The sequence below is a fragment of the Vidua macroura genome, chromosome 8, assembly GCF_024509145.1.
Source record: "Vidua macroura isolate BioBank_ID:100142 chromosome 8, ASM2450914v1, whole genome shotgun sequence".
In the NCBI taxonomy this organism is placed as follows: Eukaryota; Metazoa; Chordata; class Aves; order Passeriformes; family Viduidae; genus Vidua; species Vidua macroura.
In genome coordinates this window covers 19,760,492-19,777,431 of record NC_071578.1, presented here as the reverse complement: position 1 = coordinate 19,777,431, position 16,940 = coordinate 19,760,492, and the positions used below count along the sequence as shown (strand labels likewise).

The following is a 16,940-nucleotide window of genomic DNA, read 5'->3' as shown; positions in this document are numbered from 1 at the left end:
CAGGTAAGGAAAACAGAAATTTCAATAAAATACTCCTGAATGGAAGGCAGCAGAACTTTGTGTGCAGAAGCAACACACTAGAACTCCAGAAGAAGTTTTCAGAGTCCACTTCAAAAGTGCTAAATTACAGGGAGCTCAATTTGCAAGAAAATTCCATGCATAGTTTCTGGGAGATCTGGGCATTTCAGGCCTGGAAGAAGGGGAGCTTGGCTTAGTAGTGTTGAGGTTTTTTTTAACCCTCCACAGGCTTAGTCAATCAACCCCATTCAGAGGTGCACTGATTACAGGCAGACCTACCAAGCATCTAGAAACTCTCACTCATTACTGCAAACAAGAGCGGCTTTGTTCCTTAGAAGTCCAACCTGATTTACTGCTTATCTCCACCTGAAGGCAGAATAATCCTGGTTTTGGTAGCAAGACTATCCCTGCAGCGGCCAACAACACTTAACAGAAAAGAGTTTATGATTTCAAGGAAAGAATCAACACAATCTTCTGGACTTCATAATAAAAAAAAAAAAAGTGTTTTATACTATAATTTCATCTAAAAGAGGAGAAAAACAGTCCATGACCAATATAGCACAAAAGCAGAAGTGTTTCAAAAAGAACGCTTTTCCCCTGAGGTAGCACACTTAAAAACTGCAGAAACACTAGAAGTCCTTAAGTACCTTTAAGGAAATACTTAAAATATAAGAAGCTAAATTCTCTGCTCGTTATGAGAAACATAAAATAGATCAGTGGGATTAAGTCAGACCAAACAGACAGGTGAGTAAGAACAGCAAATTTACAATTGCTTAACAGAAGTACTTAACTTGGTATTTTCAATTTGCCTCACTGAATATTAATGCAATAGTGAAAAAGTTAAACATATGCATATTTATCAGAATTAGCTCTATTTTTGGCAATAAACCAATCAGATTAGAATAATGATTTTTCACTTATAATCCTCTCGGTACATAGATTTCTAGATGTTTGCTTTCTTTTGCCCTCAAGTTGTTGAGCTAGAATCTCAGCTCTTGTTTCTCAGTTTCCCAGTTGTCAGTAAAATCACATCTGACAGCGTTCTTTTCTGTCAGTGTCAGAATGTTCCTAGGTACCCAATCCTCAGGAGGAAAAAGCAGGACATGGTAGAAAATTTAGTCTCATTTCTATATGTTAATTTATTTGTTCAGGGTTCAGGGCGTCCTCAAAACACTGACGAAACAGCTCTTGATCCTTTGCACTATCAATTAAGAAAAGGTATAGTACAATTTTGTCAGTCAGCCAGTGTTAGAACTGCAGCATAGTTTCCTTGTGGTGAGAGCAGAGAAGCTGTAAGAGGTGCTACTGTGTGTAAGAGAGATGGGTCTGAGCAATCTGATCTGAAGAGGTCTCTGCCCATTGCAGAGGGCTTGAACTAAGTGAGCTCTAGCGGTACCTTCTAACCCAAACCTTCCCGTGGTTCTGTAACTCTATGAATATACATACAAAGATCTTCTGGGGCACCCGGGACAAATCCAGCCATGGATTCATAAAGCTCTTCATCGGAGCCTGGATTCAAGGAACATTTCATTAACAGATCAGTGGACAGATGAGCCATGGACTCATATACCGACTCATCCTCCTCGCCTTGCATCAGCTCTTCCTTAATGTGACTCTTCAGCATATCTGCAGTTTCCTGGAGAGGAAGGAGGGCAAGAAAAAAAAATAAAGTCTCTTTTAAATAAAGAATCTAGAGAATAAAAGCAAGCAAAAGATATCTCATTTTGTCATCAGTGATAGAAAAAAACCTCTGAAGACAGCTCATTCTCAAAGACTGAGGCTTCCAAGTGACTTAAATCCCCACTACAGCTGTCTGGGTAAAACTTTTGAGATCTATGTTGTATTAATAGGTAACAAAGGTGAAACAAGGGCTGCTGACACATTCTGAGTAGCCATTACAGCCTCTCACCCCATCACTTTCATGTCCTACCCAAGGTCTGCAAACTCCCAGAACATAAGCACAACTCATTCTAAAAATAGAAATGCTCGTCAAAGGCTATTTTGGGGCACGCATAGCTAACCATAAGGGGGAAAGCTTATCACATGCAGAGCACCTGCAAAATAGCAAAGTTTTAGCTTTGATGTAGATTCAGTTTCAGTTTCTTGGCATTAGCAGCAGCATGTAACACCCAGAGTGGGAGTACACAGACCCTTTTCTGTGATATTAACAGGAAATCTCACAGCAGGCAGCAGTTCATGTAATACAGACAACTTCTGATTCACAGGAGAGCAGAACCCTTTCTTATGTATTTGCAACACAGAGCAGGGAGGGGAAGACAGAGCTTCACCAAATCACAACACAAGGAAGCAAAATGTAAAACTTCATCCCATCCTCCTTCCCAAATTCCAATTATGTCACAAGCACCACCTTAACAGTTGCAATACTACAAGATATTCTTCCATTCACAAACGCAGACTCATGGGCCCTCAATCCACAGGACATGTGTCAAAGCTGTCTACACATGCTTCCCTCCACAGTCAAAATGTGTCAGGGCCAGTAGTTCATGCAATGCTTTACAGAGGTGCAGAGGAATCTTTGCCAGAAAGAAAATTAGGTGAGTAATGGGGTTTAATGAAATTTTCAGACATCCATACTACTGATAGTAGTCTCTACCTTGTAGTAGTTGCACTGCTGCAGATGATTCGTGTGCTTTGTACTGTGCTGCACTGACAGCTTCAGCAGGTCAGTAAGGAGGACCTGCTCTTAACACAGCTGTCACTGTGCTGGTGGAGAGAATATGGGAGGAGCACAGTACTGCAATGAGAGGTTGGAAGAACTTCCTGCACATCTTTCACTTACCCCGATGCAAAGATTGTGATCCCAAAATTTACAGTTTCTGCAGCCCTCCTGATCTCAGAATATAGAATGACTTCTATTTAGCTCTAATGTATAATGTCAAGAAGCAAGGCCCAAGTCCAAGAACTACCCATGCCTCCTAAATACGGCTTCAACACTACAGTAATTGGCTGGCAGAACCATACTAAAGCTGGCAGATCTATCACCCAGCACTCAGACAATGTTAAGGACAATAAAACACAACTTTTCAAACTAAAGCAAAGGCAAATAGAATTCAGATGTGGTCAGTGTGACCTGAATCAAGGAGCTCCTTGTTATTTTGAAGCATACAGGCCAGAAACAGCTCAAACTGAAACAAAAGGAGAAACTCTATGCATACCCAAGTACTACACAGAAACAATTGCTTGGTGCAGCTGCAGTCAGGTCCATGTCATAATCTGGAAAAGTCAGAGTGCATTTTCTGGGGGGTGGGGCTAGCTCAAAAAGAAATGAACTGTGAATTGGGATCCCTGACAGCACAAATAGAGAATGGACAGCTATACCAATGTAGGGAGAAATGGGCATCAAGTGGAACAGGCAGAATACACAGATCAGCTGTGAATGAGCTAGTAAACAATCCTGCCCATACTACAACTAATAAGAGAGCACCTCAAATTGTATCTTCCCAAACATATTCTGTTCCCATATTACTCCCTAAGGCAAGATGGATGAAGGGGCTCTTTCCCAAGATCAGAACTAGAAGAATGCATTAGGCACCCATCACATCTCCTCAGAAACTTCATTAGATGGATGGAGGAATGGAAGCCAGCATGGCAGTCTCTGCTTCCATCTTACCTGCTCTGTGCAAAAGCCCCAGGAATTTCCCTGGCTCCAGAGACACACCTAACCCTCCAGCCTGAAAGCTTTCAGTGTGGCTGGATGTCTGTGTTCTACACCCTATCACAACACACTTTATCACCCCATCACTCCTGCTCAAGCAACACTAAGTGCCAAGCTCCATGACAGAGCCTGCACCCAGTGTGGGACGAGGCAGAAAGATGGCTCAGCTTCCTCTTACCACATATTCATCAATGAACTGGCGGAGATCCTTAAAGCCATGCTTTTCTGCTATGGTGTTTGGATAGTGGCCATACTTGTTGGCTACGCTGTAGGCCTGCAGTGCTCCAGGGCACGTAAGCAGCAAGGCAGTAAGGTTCTTCAGCCCATATCTTGCAGAGAAGTGAAGCAGTGTTGGCAACTCCTCATCCCTTTGATCTGTGAAAACAGGAGCCCATTAGAACCAAAGTTTTTCTCTAGTAGCAACAGAGCCAGTAGGTGAGAAACAGACACAGCAAACACACAGACCAAAGCAGCTGTGAAATCCCTGGAAGTATATATATGGCTTCAAAATCGAGCCAACTGCACAATTTATCTCATGCATCTCCAGGCTTAAGTCCTATAACCTTAGTGGGGAATATGGTGCTGTAATAGCTTAAATGTAGGTAGGATCACAGATTTGCAAGGACTTCTTAGACCATCATTACAAAAAGACAGCATACCAACTCAACTGCTCAGTGCCCACTGTGTATCTTAGAGTTATGGGGTTTGGGGAAAAAAACTGGGCTGTGGAGAAAAGGCGCATGAGACAGAAAAGAACAAAGCAGAAAACCTGGGAGACATTTGGGGAGCATAATCTTTTCAATCTGATTTGAAGCTGTCTATATACCACCTGCCACAGTGCAGGGAAGTGAAAATGATACATGTAATAAAAAAGGGTCACCTGACTCAAATGGCAATTCCCTTTCTATAGATAACATCAGAAATTTAGCTTCCTGGCTGAGATCCAAGGTTTTTGAGACAGCCTGTGCAGGTACCACCCATTGCAGTGTTAAGGTGCTTCAAGGAAAAACAACTGATACAAAGAAAACCTAAAAATAAACCAAGCGTCTTTAAACTTACTTGCTGTCATATCTTCTTCTTCCAGCTGGTTGATTCCAAAAAGGTGTAGACCACTGGCAGGAATGTTCTTCTTGAGTGATTCAGTCAATAGTTTGTCCAGGGCTTCTATGCTGTATGGCACAATTTTAAAGGCCTACAGATAAATGGAAAGCACTGTTGTTTGGTAGAGTCTGGAGATTCAGTTTAGGTGAGATTTATATGGTGTCTTTATTATTTAACACAATCAGAAAACAGTAGGTATAAACACAAAAGGTAGAAATGTTCAGGTCAAACAAAACTTGGATAGCTTCCTGGTGGAGAAATAGAGTATCAAACTCAATAGATGAGACCTGTATACTCCACAAGACAGAGCACAATGAGAAAGTCACTCATGCAACTGGAAGCACAGAAAACTTGCCTCCTACTTTCTTGGCAGGTATACACTTCTGAAAGTGTTCCAATGAAATGTCACCCCTGCTTTAAAGTATGCACTAGTCCATTTTGAATTGTACACATGCTAGGTTTGGCTTTTGATCTCGTTCTTTACCACTGGGGAACAGGCATACTCCCTAAGCAGAGGCATCAACCAGTTGCTACACAACTTGAACTAAAAAGCAAGGGAAACACAGTCTCCTCTGCCCCAGGTATTCTGGTGACTAACAAGGCTACTCTGTAGGCTTCCACTACATGGCAGATCAGGAACATGCAGGCAGGCAACAGGGCAACACAGCAGACAACTTCCTTGTGTAAGCTTTACCCCTCTAATAGGGTTCAGGTATCCTAACTGGACAAAACAGAATAGGAAAACTGAGCGGCTATATTGAAAAAGTAAATGTTAAGAACCACCGAATCATTTTGTGTTACTCTGCCTCCTCTGGATAATATGAATCTTTGCTACAATTGACAATTTTTTTTTTAATAATGCCTAGATACAAATTCCAAAACGTTTTATTTTGTTATGGTACTTTCTGTTGTATCAAGTTCTGTCATTCCAACCTTTTGAAGTCATCAAGGTATAAATGTAGATGCTGATTGACCACATTTTTTTTCTTAGTTTGATAACCTGGCTCACCTTAGTCAGCTATATGCTCCAGAGATAGAAAAAACACTCATGCTTTCAATAAAAGAGGATATTAAAGTTAGATGAAAATCCCTAAATAACCTTGCATTACTTCATTTCAGAAGAGCTACTTCATAGCAAGCACTTTTGCTTATGCCTGCTTGTCTAGCCTCTGAAAGAGCTGGTTTCCAAAGCAGCTGATTGCTAAAGTCCTTACCTGGCACATGAACTGTACAGGGTTGGCTGCATTAGCCAACAGATTGCTGATTTCCTCCATGTCAGTATGGTAAGTTACACTTGTTTCTCCCACCATCAAGTCCCCTGAATATATCTGCAGGGGCACTGTCCCAGAGGTTAAATCTTTAAAAAGAAAGAGCAAAAATAACCATTAGCACAAACAACAGGCATGAGTTTGCATGATGTACTGTGAGGACAGGAGGAGTTTGGATATACCACCAGATGGATACCAAAACAGTCTCTGCTATACTGAATTCATGAAAAGTCACGAGAAGAGTCATGATCTTGTAACACTAAGTAGGCAAGTACTTTGGAACTACCTTCTTTATAGCTATGTCAATGCACATAACCTGCTGGGTCCTCTGCTAACAGTAGACTGGACCACTAATATTGAAAGTACTCCACCTTGAACTAGAAAGCAGCACATCTCTTCACCCCTGGCTTCTCTGGAGCTGTCTATAAAGCCATACCATAAATACAAAGAGCTGGTGAAGAAAGGAAAAGAAATCAGAAAAGTCACCAGAGATTTTGCAACCTCTGTCAGCCTTACTAGTCTCTGAATAAAATCAATTAAAATGAATTCCAGCTTTGCAACTTTACCCATGCACAGGATTATCTTCTACCTGCACCCTGGAGCTTCTTGATGTTTTGCCAAATTTTATTTCACATTTATAAGTCTGAACTTTCTCTTTGAAACACATATATTTTGAATGCCACTAAGATTAGCCTTTCCCTGTTAACAACTCAGGAAATTATGAAACAGTTAATAACACAAAGGAATTAAAAACTATTTCTCTTACTGTTAGCAACTACAGAGTTTACACTGTACCCTCCATCAATGTGAAGGTCACGTTTATAATTCAAAGTACAAGTTAGTTTCCAGGTCAGTGTTTATATCGTAAGTCTTGACTTAAGACATTAAATTAAGACTTTATATGTTCATGAGGTCACCTTCTTTAAAATCAACTCACTTCACTGACTTTATGGTAGTTGCTTTAATGACTATTAGTCTCTATTCTCAGAGAAAATAGCAGAGTGACTCTTCAAGAGGACAGACTAAAGTAGACTAAATAAAATAATGCTGGGAAATAATACTGATCTTTAAGGCTCTGAAATAATTCCTTTGAAGTTCAGTGAACCTAAAGTTTAGGCAACCTTCAGTTTTGCAAATGTAAATATTTAGAGTGACAGAACATATCTAAATTAAAAGGAAAACCAGAATAAATAGTATCAGCTCTGATCACAGAGATCACTACACATTAAACACATGCCGTTACAGTAATGTAATTATTTACTGGCACTTCTCTCTTGGTGCCCTGCCAATGCTAATATGGAGGTGGTCATAACACACAGCTAAGTCCAAAGTGCCCTACAAGCTGCAATGTGTTCTCAGAACTCCCAGTAAGGTGTTTCCACCTTGCAACCCTACTGCTGATGAGGGGAAAACAGAGCCCACAAGCAGCAGTCTCTCTCAGTTCCTCATCAAAAGTATCACAGGTGAGAATGCAAGTTTAAGATTTTCTGGACTCAACTTTTTCTGCACTGCAATCTTTACCCTTATGCCCCTGGCACTTCTCAGGACAGGCAGGTTGAGATAGAAAGGAAGCAATGAGGAAGGAGAGGGGAAAGAAAAAAAAAATCTCAGTCCATCTTACTTGGAGCCTTCACAGAGATTGTGTACTCATTCTCCATCTCAGCCAGCACACGCACAGAAGATGCATTCTCTGGAGAAAATTCAACTTCAGTTTTCATTTCACTATCGAGTTTACATTTCATGATAATATAAACTGTTGTCTGCACCTAAGACAAAAAGCATTACAACACAAAGGTTCAAACCAAAAACACTTACTTGGTTAAGTCCATTTTCTAGGGATTTTGTTCTCATTGCAATTAACACATCAATTATCATCTATTATTTTCAGTTTTGAATCATTTTCAGGAACATCTTCCAGTCACAGAGTAACTGGGCAAGTGGCTTCTGCTACAGCTTGCACCAGTAGAGATACACCCATTAAACTGATAGAACTCCAGATTTATTAGATTGATTTATAAACTGATTAGGGCTAGATTTTAAAAAAACATTTACTTTCAACTCTATTCACTTCTTCCCTTAAGCAGCACAGCCACATTCTAAACAGAAGCAAAGGAAAGAAACTTGGACTCTTTCCATCTCAGGAGATGCTATACTAAAAAGTGCTGTTTTTCAGACAAGAAGCCATGATCCAAGCTTTTCAGGGTCACTTGCAAGGCATGCACCAGAATTGCCATATTGCACTGCATACTGACTGTGGAGTTAATCAGTTCATTACAGTCATCTTACCCCACACTTGCCAGCAGAACAGAGGAAGGGAAGAGCATGAACCTGTCTCAAGCACCCAAGCCAAGCAGCCATGTTAATGAGACAGTCATTAAGTGACACCACAGCCTAGACAGCACTAAGCACTGCACGTTACCAAGCTACTCCTGGGCCTAGGGAGCCAAGCCCATGGAACAAGAGACATGGAGGACAGGGGGAGGTGACAAGAAGAATTCAGGACTAATTTCCAGGTCCTTAAAGCTGACCATTACAAAGCAGCATAATGAGTTGCACCAGCTCACAGTAAGAACATAGTCCAAGGAGTGGACATACAGTACCCCACATTGTATGCGGTTGGGCTGCACCACTGGACAGTCCCCAGTGCTCTTGGATGATCCATGTTCTTCACTCATGGCAGGTCTGTGGGAGTCAACTGGATTCTTCTCGTCTTCTGTTTCTGTATCAGTCACAGAGTCACAGCCTGAGTCTAAAATAAAGTATAGAGAGTCCTGTTCCTCACTCCCCTTTGCTGAAAATGCTTATCACACACATCCATCCTGAAAAAGCAGCTGTGAAGGTGGTGGGATGGAACTTGCTATTCCTCTCAAAGTAATGCTCAGAAAAGGGGATCTAGTTGAAGAAAGTGAAACTACAGTTTCCTCTTTTTCTTAAGAGGATTTGAGGAGGAAATTAACAAAGACATGAAAGCAGTAGAATAGCACTGAATATGCTTACAGAACAAACAACAGTGGCACTCTTTGCTGAGCTGGGTAGTCCCCTCATGTTAAACAGGATAGTCAGCATGTGAATGTCTAATGTAAGAATGATCAGTATCTGAACTCGTCTGACTCAAGCAGCACTCTGATATACTGTAGGATGGGCAGCAGCCTTTAGTCTTACTTTTCTAAAATAAAACATGAAAACCAATGTTTGTCATTTCAGTAGCATCTTTAGTTTTCTCAGTGCTGCTTACCCCAACTCCCCAACTTTAGTTATTACATCAAAAAATAAAACATGAAGCAGTAGTCTGAAGGGGTTCTGTTCATTGGGCAAGAACCATAAGCTCCAGTATCTATACAAGAGTGAAAAAGAAAAGTACCAGAACCTTTGCATTGAAAAGTAACAGCACTGTACCTAAACAGAATCAAGAGCAGAATAAACACATGTAAGCCTACAACACGTGTGTACAAAACTATGTTCTCACTCTCATTTCCCAAAACCAGCATGGATATTGATAGAATTGCAAACAAACTGAATTGGTACCACTGGCTGAAAAAAAAACCTAGCCAGAATGAAAATAGATTATCTATCCCTGCCAGGAAATAATTTTCTCAGCTAGAGAAAGGAAACCAAAGGCAATTACGTAGCTACTTAGTACAGAATACTTTTTTAGCTAGTTTCTTCTTCTTGATTCACATGGTTCACACCATTCCTCCCCTCCCCATCTCCCAGAACACAAGGTGAAAGTCGCTGACTCCACTTTGTCAGCAGACTATCATGACTTCTTAAACTATCTCCTGTGGTCAGAATTTCCCAAACTTTGTAAGACTCTGAAGTAGTCAAGGATTTAAGACAACATTTTGGAACTTACATGTTATTTACTACTTATAAAAACACATCTGTAAAGAGTAGTACAAATTATTTACGAGATAAAATCTCAGACTTGGACTGTCATTGTTCTTATATTAGTAAGAAATAGTCTATTTAAAATGCTCAGTCCTGATAAGAAAGACCTAAGTGATGAACTGGGCTGTCAAACCTGTGGCATCCATACAATGAAGCTGCCAAGAATTCAGGTTTCACTGAGAATCCCTGAATCTCCAAGTACATCAATTTTCCACAAATCAAGAGAGCCAAAATAATTATAATTGGCCCACCATTAAAAGTTCAGGTCTTCCTAGTTTCAAACTGAAGCTAGAAGTCAGTCAAGAATTTTAATGTAGACGTCTTCATAATTATTATTATTATTGTCATTACCACCAAAGACTTAAACTTAGGATATTTGAAGTGCTTTGTCACACAAATCTTTAAAAGGTATTTTCAATACATTTAAGCAGGATTTTAGGAATTATAAGAAATCAACCTCGCTTTCAGGAGACAAGTTTTAAGCCACAAAACTTTAGCAAATCATTCAGGTGAAATTTTTTTCACAAATTTTAGTGCACACAATTTTGATTCACTAAGTATGTGAATCTCTCCACATGGCAAATAAGCCTACTCATATGAATACAAGTAGATTGCTGCATTAATGTTTGTTGTAGAAAGAAGAGAGCCAAAAACTTGCAGCTCTGAAGTTCAAACAAGGCATGACCACTAGCATCAACATTTCTTAAACCTAGAACAGTATATGTAATTTAGCAAACAGATTTTAGTACTGAACCAAATCTGAAGATTTGGCTAAGCAACTGCTTTGACACAAGGCTGAAGTCTGTACTGAAGGTCTTTGGGATTTTCAGACTAGTACCAAGTATTAGAAAATTAACTGAGGCATTATATTCCTTAACTCAGTATTTCAATTGGTATGGTTCAAAGTCATCAGCTGCAAGAACCAGACACATTTTGGGAATCCTTCCATTAGAGAAACATGGACTACTCCCACCTGGGAGTGCCAGGCTGCCCTGCTGCATAGAGGAGAAAAAATACTGGTCCCACATCCTTCCCTTATATGATAGCTATTAATTCAGATGTTTGGCATATGCAGAGCAAGATACCATGTCTTTCGGGGAGAAGAGGCAACTGATACTAGATTAGTGTGCATAATTTCTGTTGGTTACTTCCAATATGACTAAATCAGAAAAACTAAGCTTACAGCAGATGAGAGAGCCAATGATGACTGAAACACAGCAACACATTGATGTTCCTGCAAGATATGCACAAATGAACACTTGCCAGCATCCTGATCCTCAGGACTTCATCCCCAACTCAGAACCATTAGTGTGGTAATTTTCACCCCACTTGGCCAACATATGGTCCTTCTCAGAGAAAAAAAATCAAACCAAAGCTGTGGATCTCAGCTACAACATACACAGCAAGCAAGGATAAGAGGGGAGGCAAGGAGAGAACAAGCCCCCTGGTCTCTCGGCTTTAATGATGTTATTTGATACTAGAAACAATTTAGCAAATAAAGAATAACTAGAGCTTTTAAGAAGTTCTGGCATTGCACTTCTGCATTCTTGTAACAGAGTTGACTGCCTGGAGGTCATATGAACACAGAGCTGTTAGGTAATACAGGAAGAAGCAGGCAATGTTAATCAGTAATTGGATTAATAGCTGAAGGAACAGGCATTTAGTCTCAGGTATGAATTATTCATCTGTTTTTTCATTCAGAAAATACTGAAATTGCGAAGTACCAAATTCCCACATCAGCAGTGAGGTGATCCTATGATTCATCTTGAAGTTCCAGTCATGTGCTAGCAACTGACTCATGAACATGCAAGCTCTGGAAGAGGAAACCATCCCATTACATTTGATAATATCCATGTTCTAAAGCATTGTTAGAGCAGGTTTCCCATCCACTAAGATACTTGAGTAATGACAACCCATTTGCATACACAGATTCAGCAGTTATAACATTGCAATAACAGCCAGCCTAGAGAGGCCATCACTGAGGAGATCAACAGACTTATTAAAGTTAAGTGAATACCTGAGTTAAGCTTCTCCATGAGCACGTGCTGTAGGTCAACACTCATGGTTATAAGAGGCTCTCCCTTTCTGTTCCCTTTTAAATAAAGGCTCCCTCAGGCCTCACTTGACAGTCTGTGAAATACTTGTGAGAATAGCAGCAGGGGAGGAGATGTGGTCCAAGAAACCACATTTCCCCTTGAAGAACATGCCCCCCTCCAGGACGCATGAGCAGCTGAGCTGCAGAGAGCAGCCTCATGCCTTTCTTGTCTGCCCTGCTGGGTTCCCTGCACAGCTGTCCTGCAGACACTCATCCCAGGGAAAAACCCAGGGAAAACACAGGCATGGACATGTGCTTCAAGAGCCATTTAGCAGCTTTAGAAACTCATATGAAGCAGCTAGTTATTTTGACCTGCTGCTGCAGAGCACACAGCTCTCCCTATCATCCATTTCCTCCTGGCAAAGCTGGTGGGATATCGGCATGGAGCCAACAGCTGTGGTTTCTCACAAGTCAGCCCTCACACCACAGGACATGTGAACACTTGGAAGAAGTCAGCAGTCTGTCCAGAGCACTCTGTCACCCAGATACTATTGCTAATGGCACAACTGAGCAACAGCTTCTCTCAAGTTCTGAGTGGGCAGACCAGCAAACACCTCCCATTCTGTCCATCAACCAGTTGAGACAATTACCTCTCACAAGGCCTTAGACTTTAAGCACAGACCTCACTATGCTTAGAGCAAGAGAGAAGACCCTCAAAGAGAGCTCCTGCTTTTACCTGAAGCTTGCAACTGGCCAGTATCCTTTCCCAAGTGTCAGTAAGGACATTAAGTCTCCCAGAGCAACTACAGCTACATTTGCAAGAAGCAGACAAGTACTGACAAGTAGTCAGGAAAAGCAGGGAAAGTTATCTTTCATCATGCTAACATCGGAGCCCCTGCTTCACCAACGAGATAAACGCGCATCAGAGAAACATCTTGTGATAAGCCCTCAGAACTGGGCGATACTGTAGCAACACTTCCCTTTCAACTGAGTGGAGAGAAGCGTGCAGAAAAACAGCAAGTGAGAAGAACAAAACACAGGAAAATTTAGGACTTTGTAAAACTGTCCAAACAGAACAAAAAAAAAAAAAACATATGAGACATCTCCCCCTTCTTTCCAAACCCCTCACCCCAAGCAGCTCATCTACAAGCACAGCACCTACAAACAGATTTTCAATTCTACAAAGAGCATAGTCATGTATCGTATGTCATGCAAAGTTTGAAACTACAATAAACTATTTCTCATCCTGCATCAAGGAAACAAGGTGTATTTGACTATGTCAAGTTTTGCTAAGGTTCTTGCAGGTCTAGTGGTCTATTTGCAACTGGATCAAGTGTATAAACCTAAAGAACTAGCTGGGGTGCACAGGAACAGGACAGAGATAGGGAAGACATTGAGGAAGAAGCAGGGTTCAGGCCACCCAGACAACAGACGTGTACGTGACCAAAATCTCAAGTAAGAGAGGCTGGAATAGTTCACTTCCACTACTTCTGGCAGAAAGAGACAACACATACTGACAAGGCACATGCACACCTCTTACAACTTTCAAGGGTGCCACAAATCACATATTCATCACTGATTCAAGACTTCCTGAGAAGACACACGTAAGAAACATGAACATCCAGACTGCTAATTCATTATCTCCTCTTGCAGTACCTCCTTGCTTCAATTTAAGTGAAATGCGTAATGCTTGCATGACAGAAAAGACAGTCCCCATAAAACCTGGAACAAACCTGGAACTCCACCTCAGAGTTGGGCAGCTGTTTGGAAACATCCCACCAGTCACTGTTTGACTGTAGTGCTATGAGTGGTTCCAGTAGATCTAAGACCACATTACTACTGCAAGGGCAGTCACGTCTTGCCACTCCTTCAAATAATTTCTCTTGGAATACCACCCTTGTAGTCCAACACCACACCCGATCATCCAGACAGATAAAAGGCAGAGAATGAGGCAACAGACTTATTAAAGTCTAAAAAGACACTCTTTTGCAGCACTCCATGCTAAGGTCAGCCTATGTCACGGTCAAACTTCCCCCTGGGAAACTCAAGATACACTGTTATTCTCAAGTCACTTTTGAAAAACATGTCAAAAGTTTTCTGCGGTAATAACAAAGAGCCATGAAAATCTTACAAAATGCAACCCTGGAAGTAAAACAACTGTCCAAGTACAGACAAAGTGTCTGTGAAATAACCTAAATTCTGTTCCACAGATCTCTTCAGACCTGCTCTCCAAAGCATCTTTTTCTTGAGCACATACTTCTACCAAGATTTGTCAGAAATTACTTCAGCTGTTCCAGACTTGAATATGATCAGTGATGGCCACTGGGCTCTTACTTTAAGCAAGTGTCTTAAAGCCTTGCAGTTCTTTAGCTCATTAGCAGATACCTAGAATTAGTCTTAGACCATAAAGCAACCTGTGAGGAGATTGTCAGAACCACAAGCCACAGAGAAATACAATTAGCATTTACAAGGTGCATAAAGACTATAATAGTCTGAAGTTCTTAACCACAACACTTTCTGTCCTTTACTATTTCTAGGCTATCATTTCATTGTCTCTATTTAGAAAGCTAGTATGCACCTATGCTAGCACTGCTTGGATTTTATAATGCCATGAAAGAAAACCCATGAAGTATTGTTTTTTTTATGTAAATAAACTGGGACTTTATGAAACACCTTGATGACAAATAATCAATCCTGCAGCTGGGAAGATTATTTTAACTACTTGACCCCATATGCTACAGATGGATAAGGACATCAATACATTTGTCAGAGAACTTTCAGTATCACTTGGGAGCTTAGTTAAGGTTTCTCCAATTGCTTTAACCAGCTCTCTGAAGTCTCTGACTTTCCAGCATCAGTCATGTATACCCATGCATGGAGAGGCATGCAACCAGCATGTTCTCTCAACCTGAACTCCTGTGCAAGAGCGTCACAGTTTCCTCTTCTTGACAGGCAGTGAGAACCAGGCAGTCTGCTGAGCTCCCATGTAACAAAGCAGGCTCATTTGCACCCAGAGGGCTGACTAATAGCTCACCCGCTCCTCTTCAATGAGCAGGGTCAAAGAACCACATCTTATGTTTAAACAAGATAGAAAAGAGAAAATGTAGTTTTAAGAATTCATTTAATTTTACCCCTTCAAAGAGGAGGGAGAGAGAACTGCATGCTACCACCTCACATCTTCAAGGCCACTTCAATAAGCTGGCAGAAGTCAATGTTGCACGTAATTAGCTGAGATAGAACTACTCCAAACATATTCCTCCACAGAGCACTGAGACTGGAGAAGTAAACACATGACAGTTCATGCCAAACTTGAAAATACATTGTGAATTTAGGTCTCTAGCCCTAAATGGCAACTATTATCAAAAGTAAACAAATAATCAAATAATTACAGAAACATGAAGCTGTAGGGAATCTCACATATACTACAACTTCACCCATCTGGTTTGAGAAACAGTTGAGAACATCTGTCCAACATGACCTTAAATTCTGAGTAGCTTATTCCAAGGTTTATCTTTATAGCTTGAGTCCAGCACAGGACCATAAAGATGATTACGGAACCACAGCATCTTTCGTAAGAGGAGAGGTTGAAAGAGCTGGAAGTCTTCAGTCTGGAGAAAAGATGACTCAGGGGAATCTCATATGGACACGATAGGAGAAAATGAAAAAGAGGGAGCCAGACTCTTTTCCATAGTGCCCACTGAACGGAAAAGAGGCAATGCGCACAAACTAAAATGCATGAAGTTCCATCTGAACACAAGAAAACATTTTGTTACTCTCAAGGGTGGTCAAACATTGGAACAGGTTGCTCAGAGAGGCTGTGAAGTCCTGCAGAGACATTCAAAACCCAACTGGAAATAGTCTTGGGCTTTATCTAACTGTGCTTGAGCAGAAAGTTTAGATGATCTCAAGCGGTCCCTCCCAACCTGAATGATATGCTCTCACAGAAGAGCCAGGAATTTAATTCAATTCCTTGACATGAACAGGAGGAAGAATTATACAGCTTATGTGGTTCTTCTTGTGCCATTTCCCTCTCAAAAAAGCTAACTGCCTTAGTCTCTGACATCTCTTAATGAGTCCTTCAGTAGGTAGAGTAACATTTCAGCTCTTCCTGACCTACAAAGATCAAAAGAAGTTCTCATCTTCCTTCTAACTGCCTAAGGCCCTCCATCCTCACCATATGATTCCTTACATCAACTTCTGACCCTCTTATTTCACAAAATGTTTGTTGGTACTCATCTTTCATTCTTGTCTCTTCCAGTGCACAAGAGCTCTGCTCAGCTGAGGCTGCACTTGTCCTCCAGCAGCACAGTTCACCACTGCTGTCATAATCAGTTATCACCTCAGCCATCTCAGGCAGATGTGGACTTCCCCATGTTTTTACCCACAAGAGACGGCTTGGATATAGAAAGCTCAAAGCCACTGATGAATTAGTAAATGCTTTGGAAACATCAGCTCTTAAAGTGGGAAATTTGAAATGTTTCAAAACAATGTAGTAGTTAGGGACAAATACACTGGAGCAATGTCAAGTGAGCTTTGAGAACACATGAGGAAGAGAAAGGTCACTGACTCTGACTGTGACCAGCTGTCCAGCTCCCAGCTGCTCAATGCACACAGCACAGCCATGACGGGCCAGGCTAGAGGGGTTAAGCAGCAGCTGGTCACTGCACCCTGGCTAGTAACTATACCCTGCTGGACCTGAGCTGGTGTGTACACAGACATCCTGAGTAAGACTGTTTAATCTAGAGAAAAGGAGACTCAGTGGGAACTTACTGCTTTCTACAACTACAAGAGAAGAGGCTGTAGACTCTCTTCTCTCAGGCAACATGCAATGGGACAAGATGAAAGAGCTTCAAGTTGCTTCAGGGGAGGCTTAGATTGGATACTATGAAAAATTTCTTCACTAGAAGGGTGGTTGAACATCAGAACAGGCTGCCCAGGCAAGTGGTGGGATCAC

At 41.2% G+C, this 16,940-nt stretch overlaps 1 protein-coding gene across 1 annotated transcript in view; it reads right to left on the bottom strand.

Annotated features, from left to right (window-relative positions):
- The window catches only part of PIK3AP1 (phosphoinositide-3-kinase adaptor protein 1), a 40,968-nt gene that overhangs the window by 10,663 nt on the left and 13,365 nt on the right, over positions 1 to 16,940 (bottom strand). The window contains exons 4-9 of the mRNA XM_053983219.1: positions 8,664 to 8,812; positions 7,685 to 7,829; positions 6,010 to 6,152; positions 4,754 to 4,886; positions 3,873 to 4,069; positions 1,465 to 1,654 (exon numbers count right to left, since the gene is read on the bottom strand). Coding sequence (XP_053839194.1) covers positions 1,465 to 1,654; positions 3,873 to 4,069; positions 4,754 to 4,886; positions 6,010 to 6,152; positions 7,685 to 7,829; positions 8,664 to 8,812 — 957 coding nt within the window. The remainder of the gene's footprint in view (positions 1 to 1,464; positions 1,655 to 3,872; positions 4,070 to 4,753; positions 4,887 to 6,009; positions 6,153 to 7,684; positions 7,830 to 8,663; positions 8,813 to 16,940) is intronic.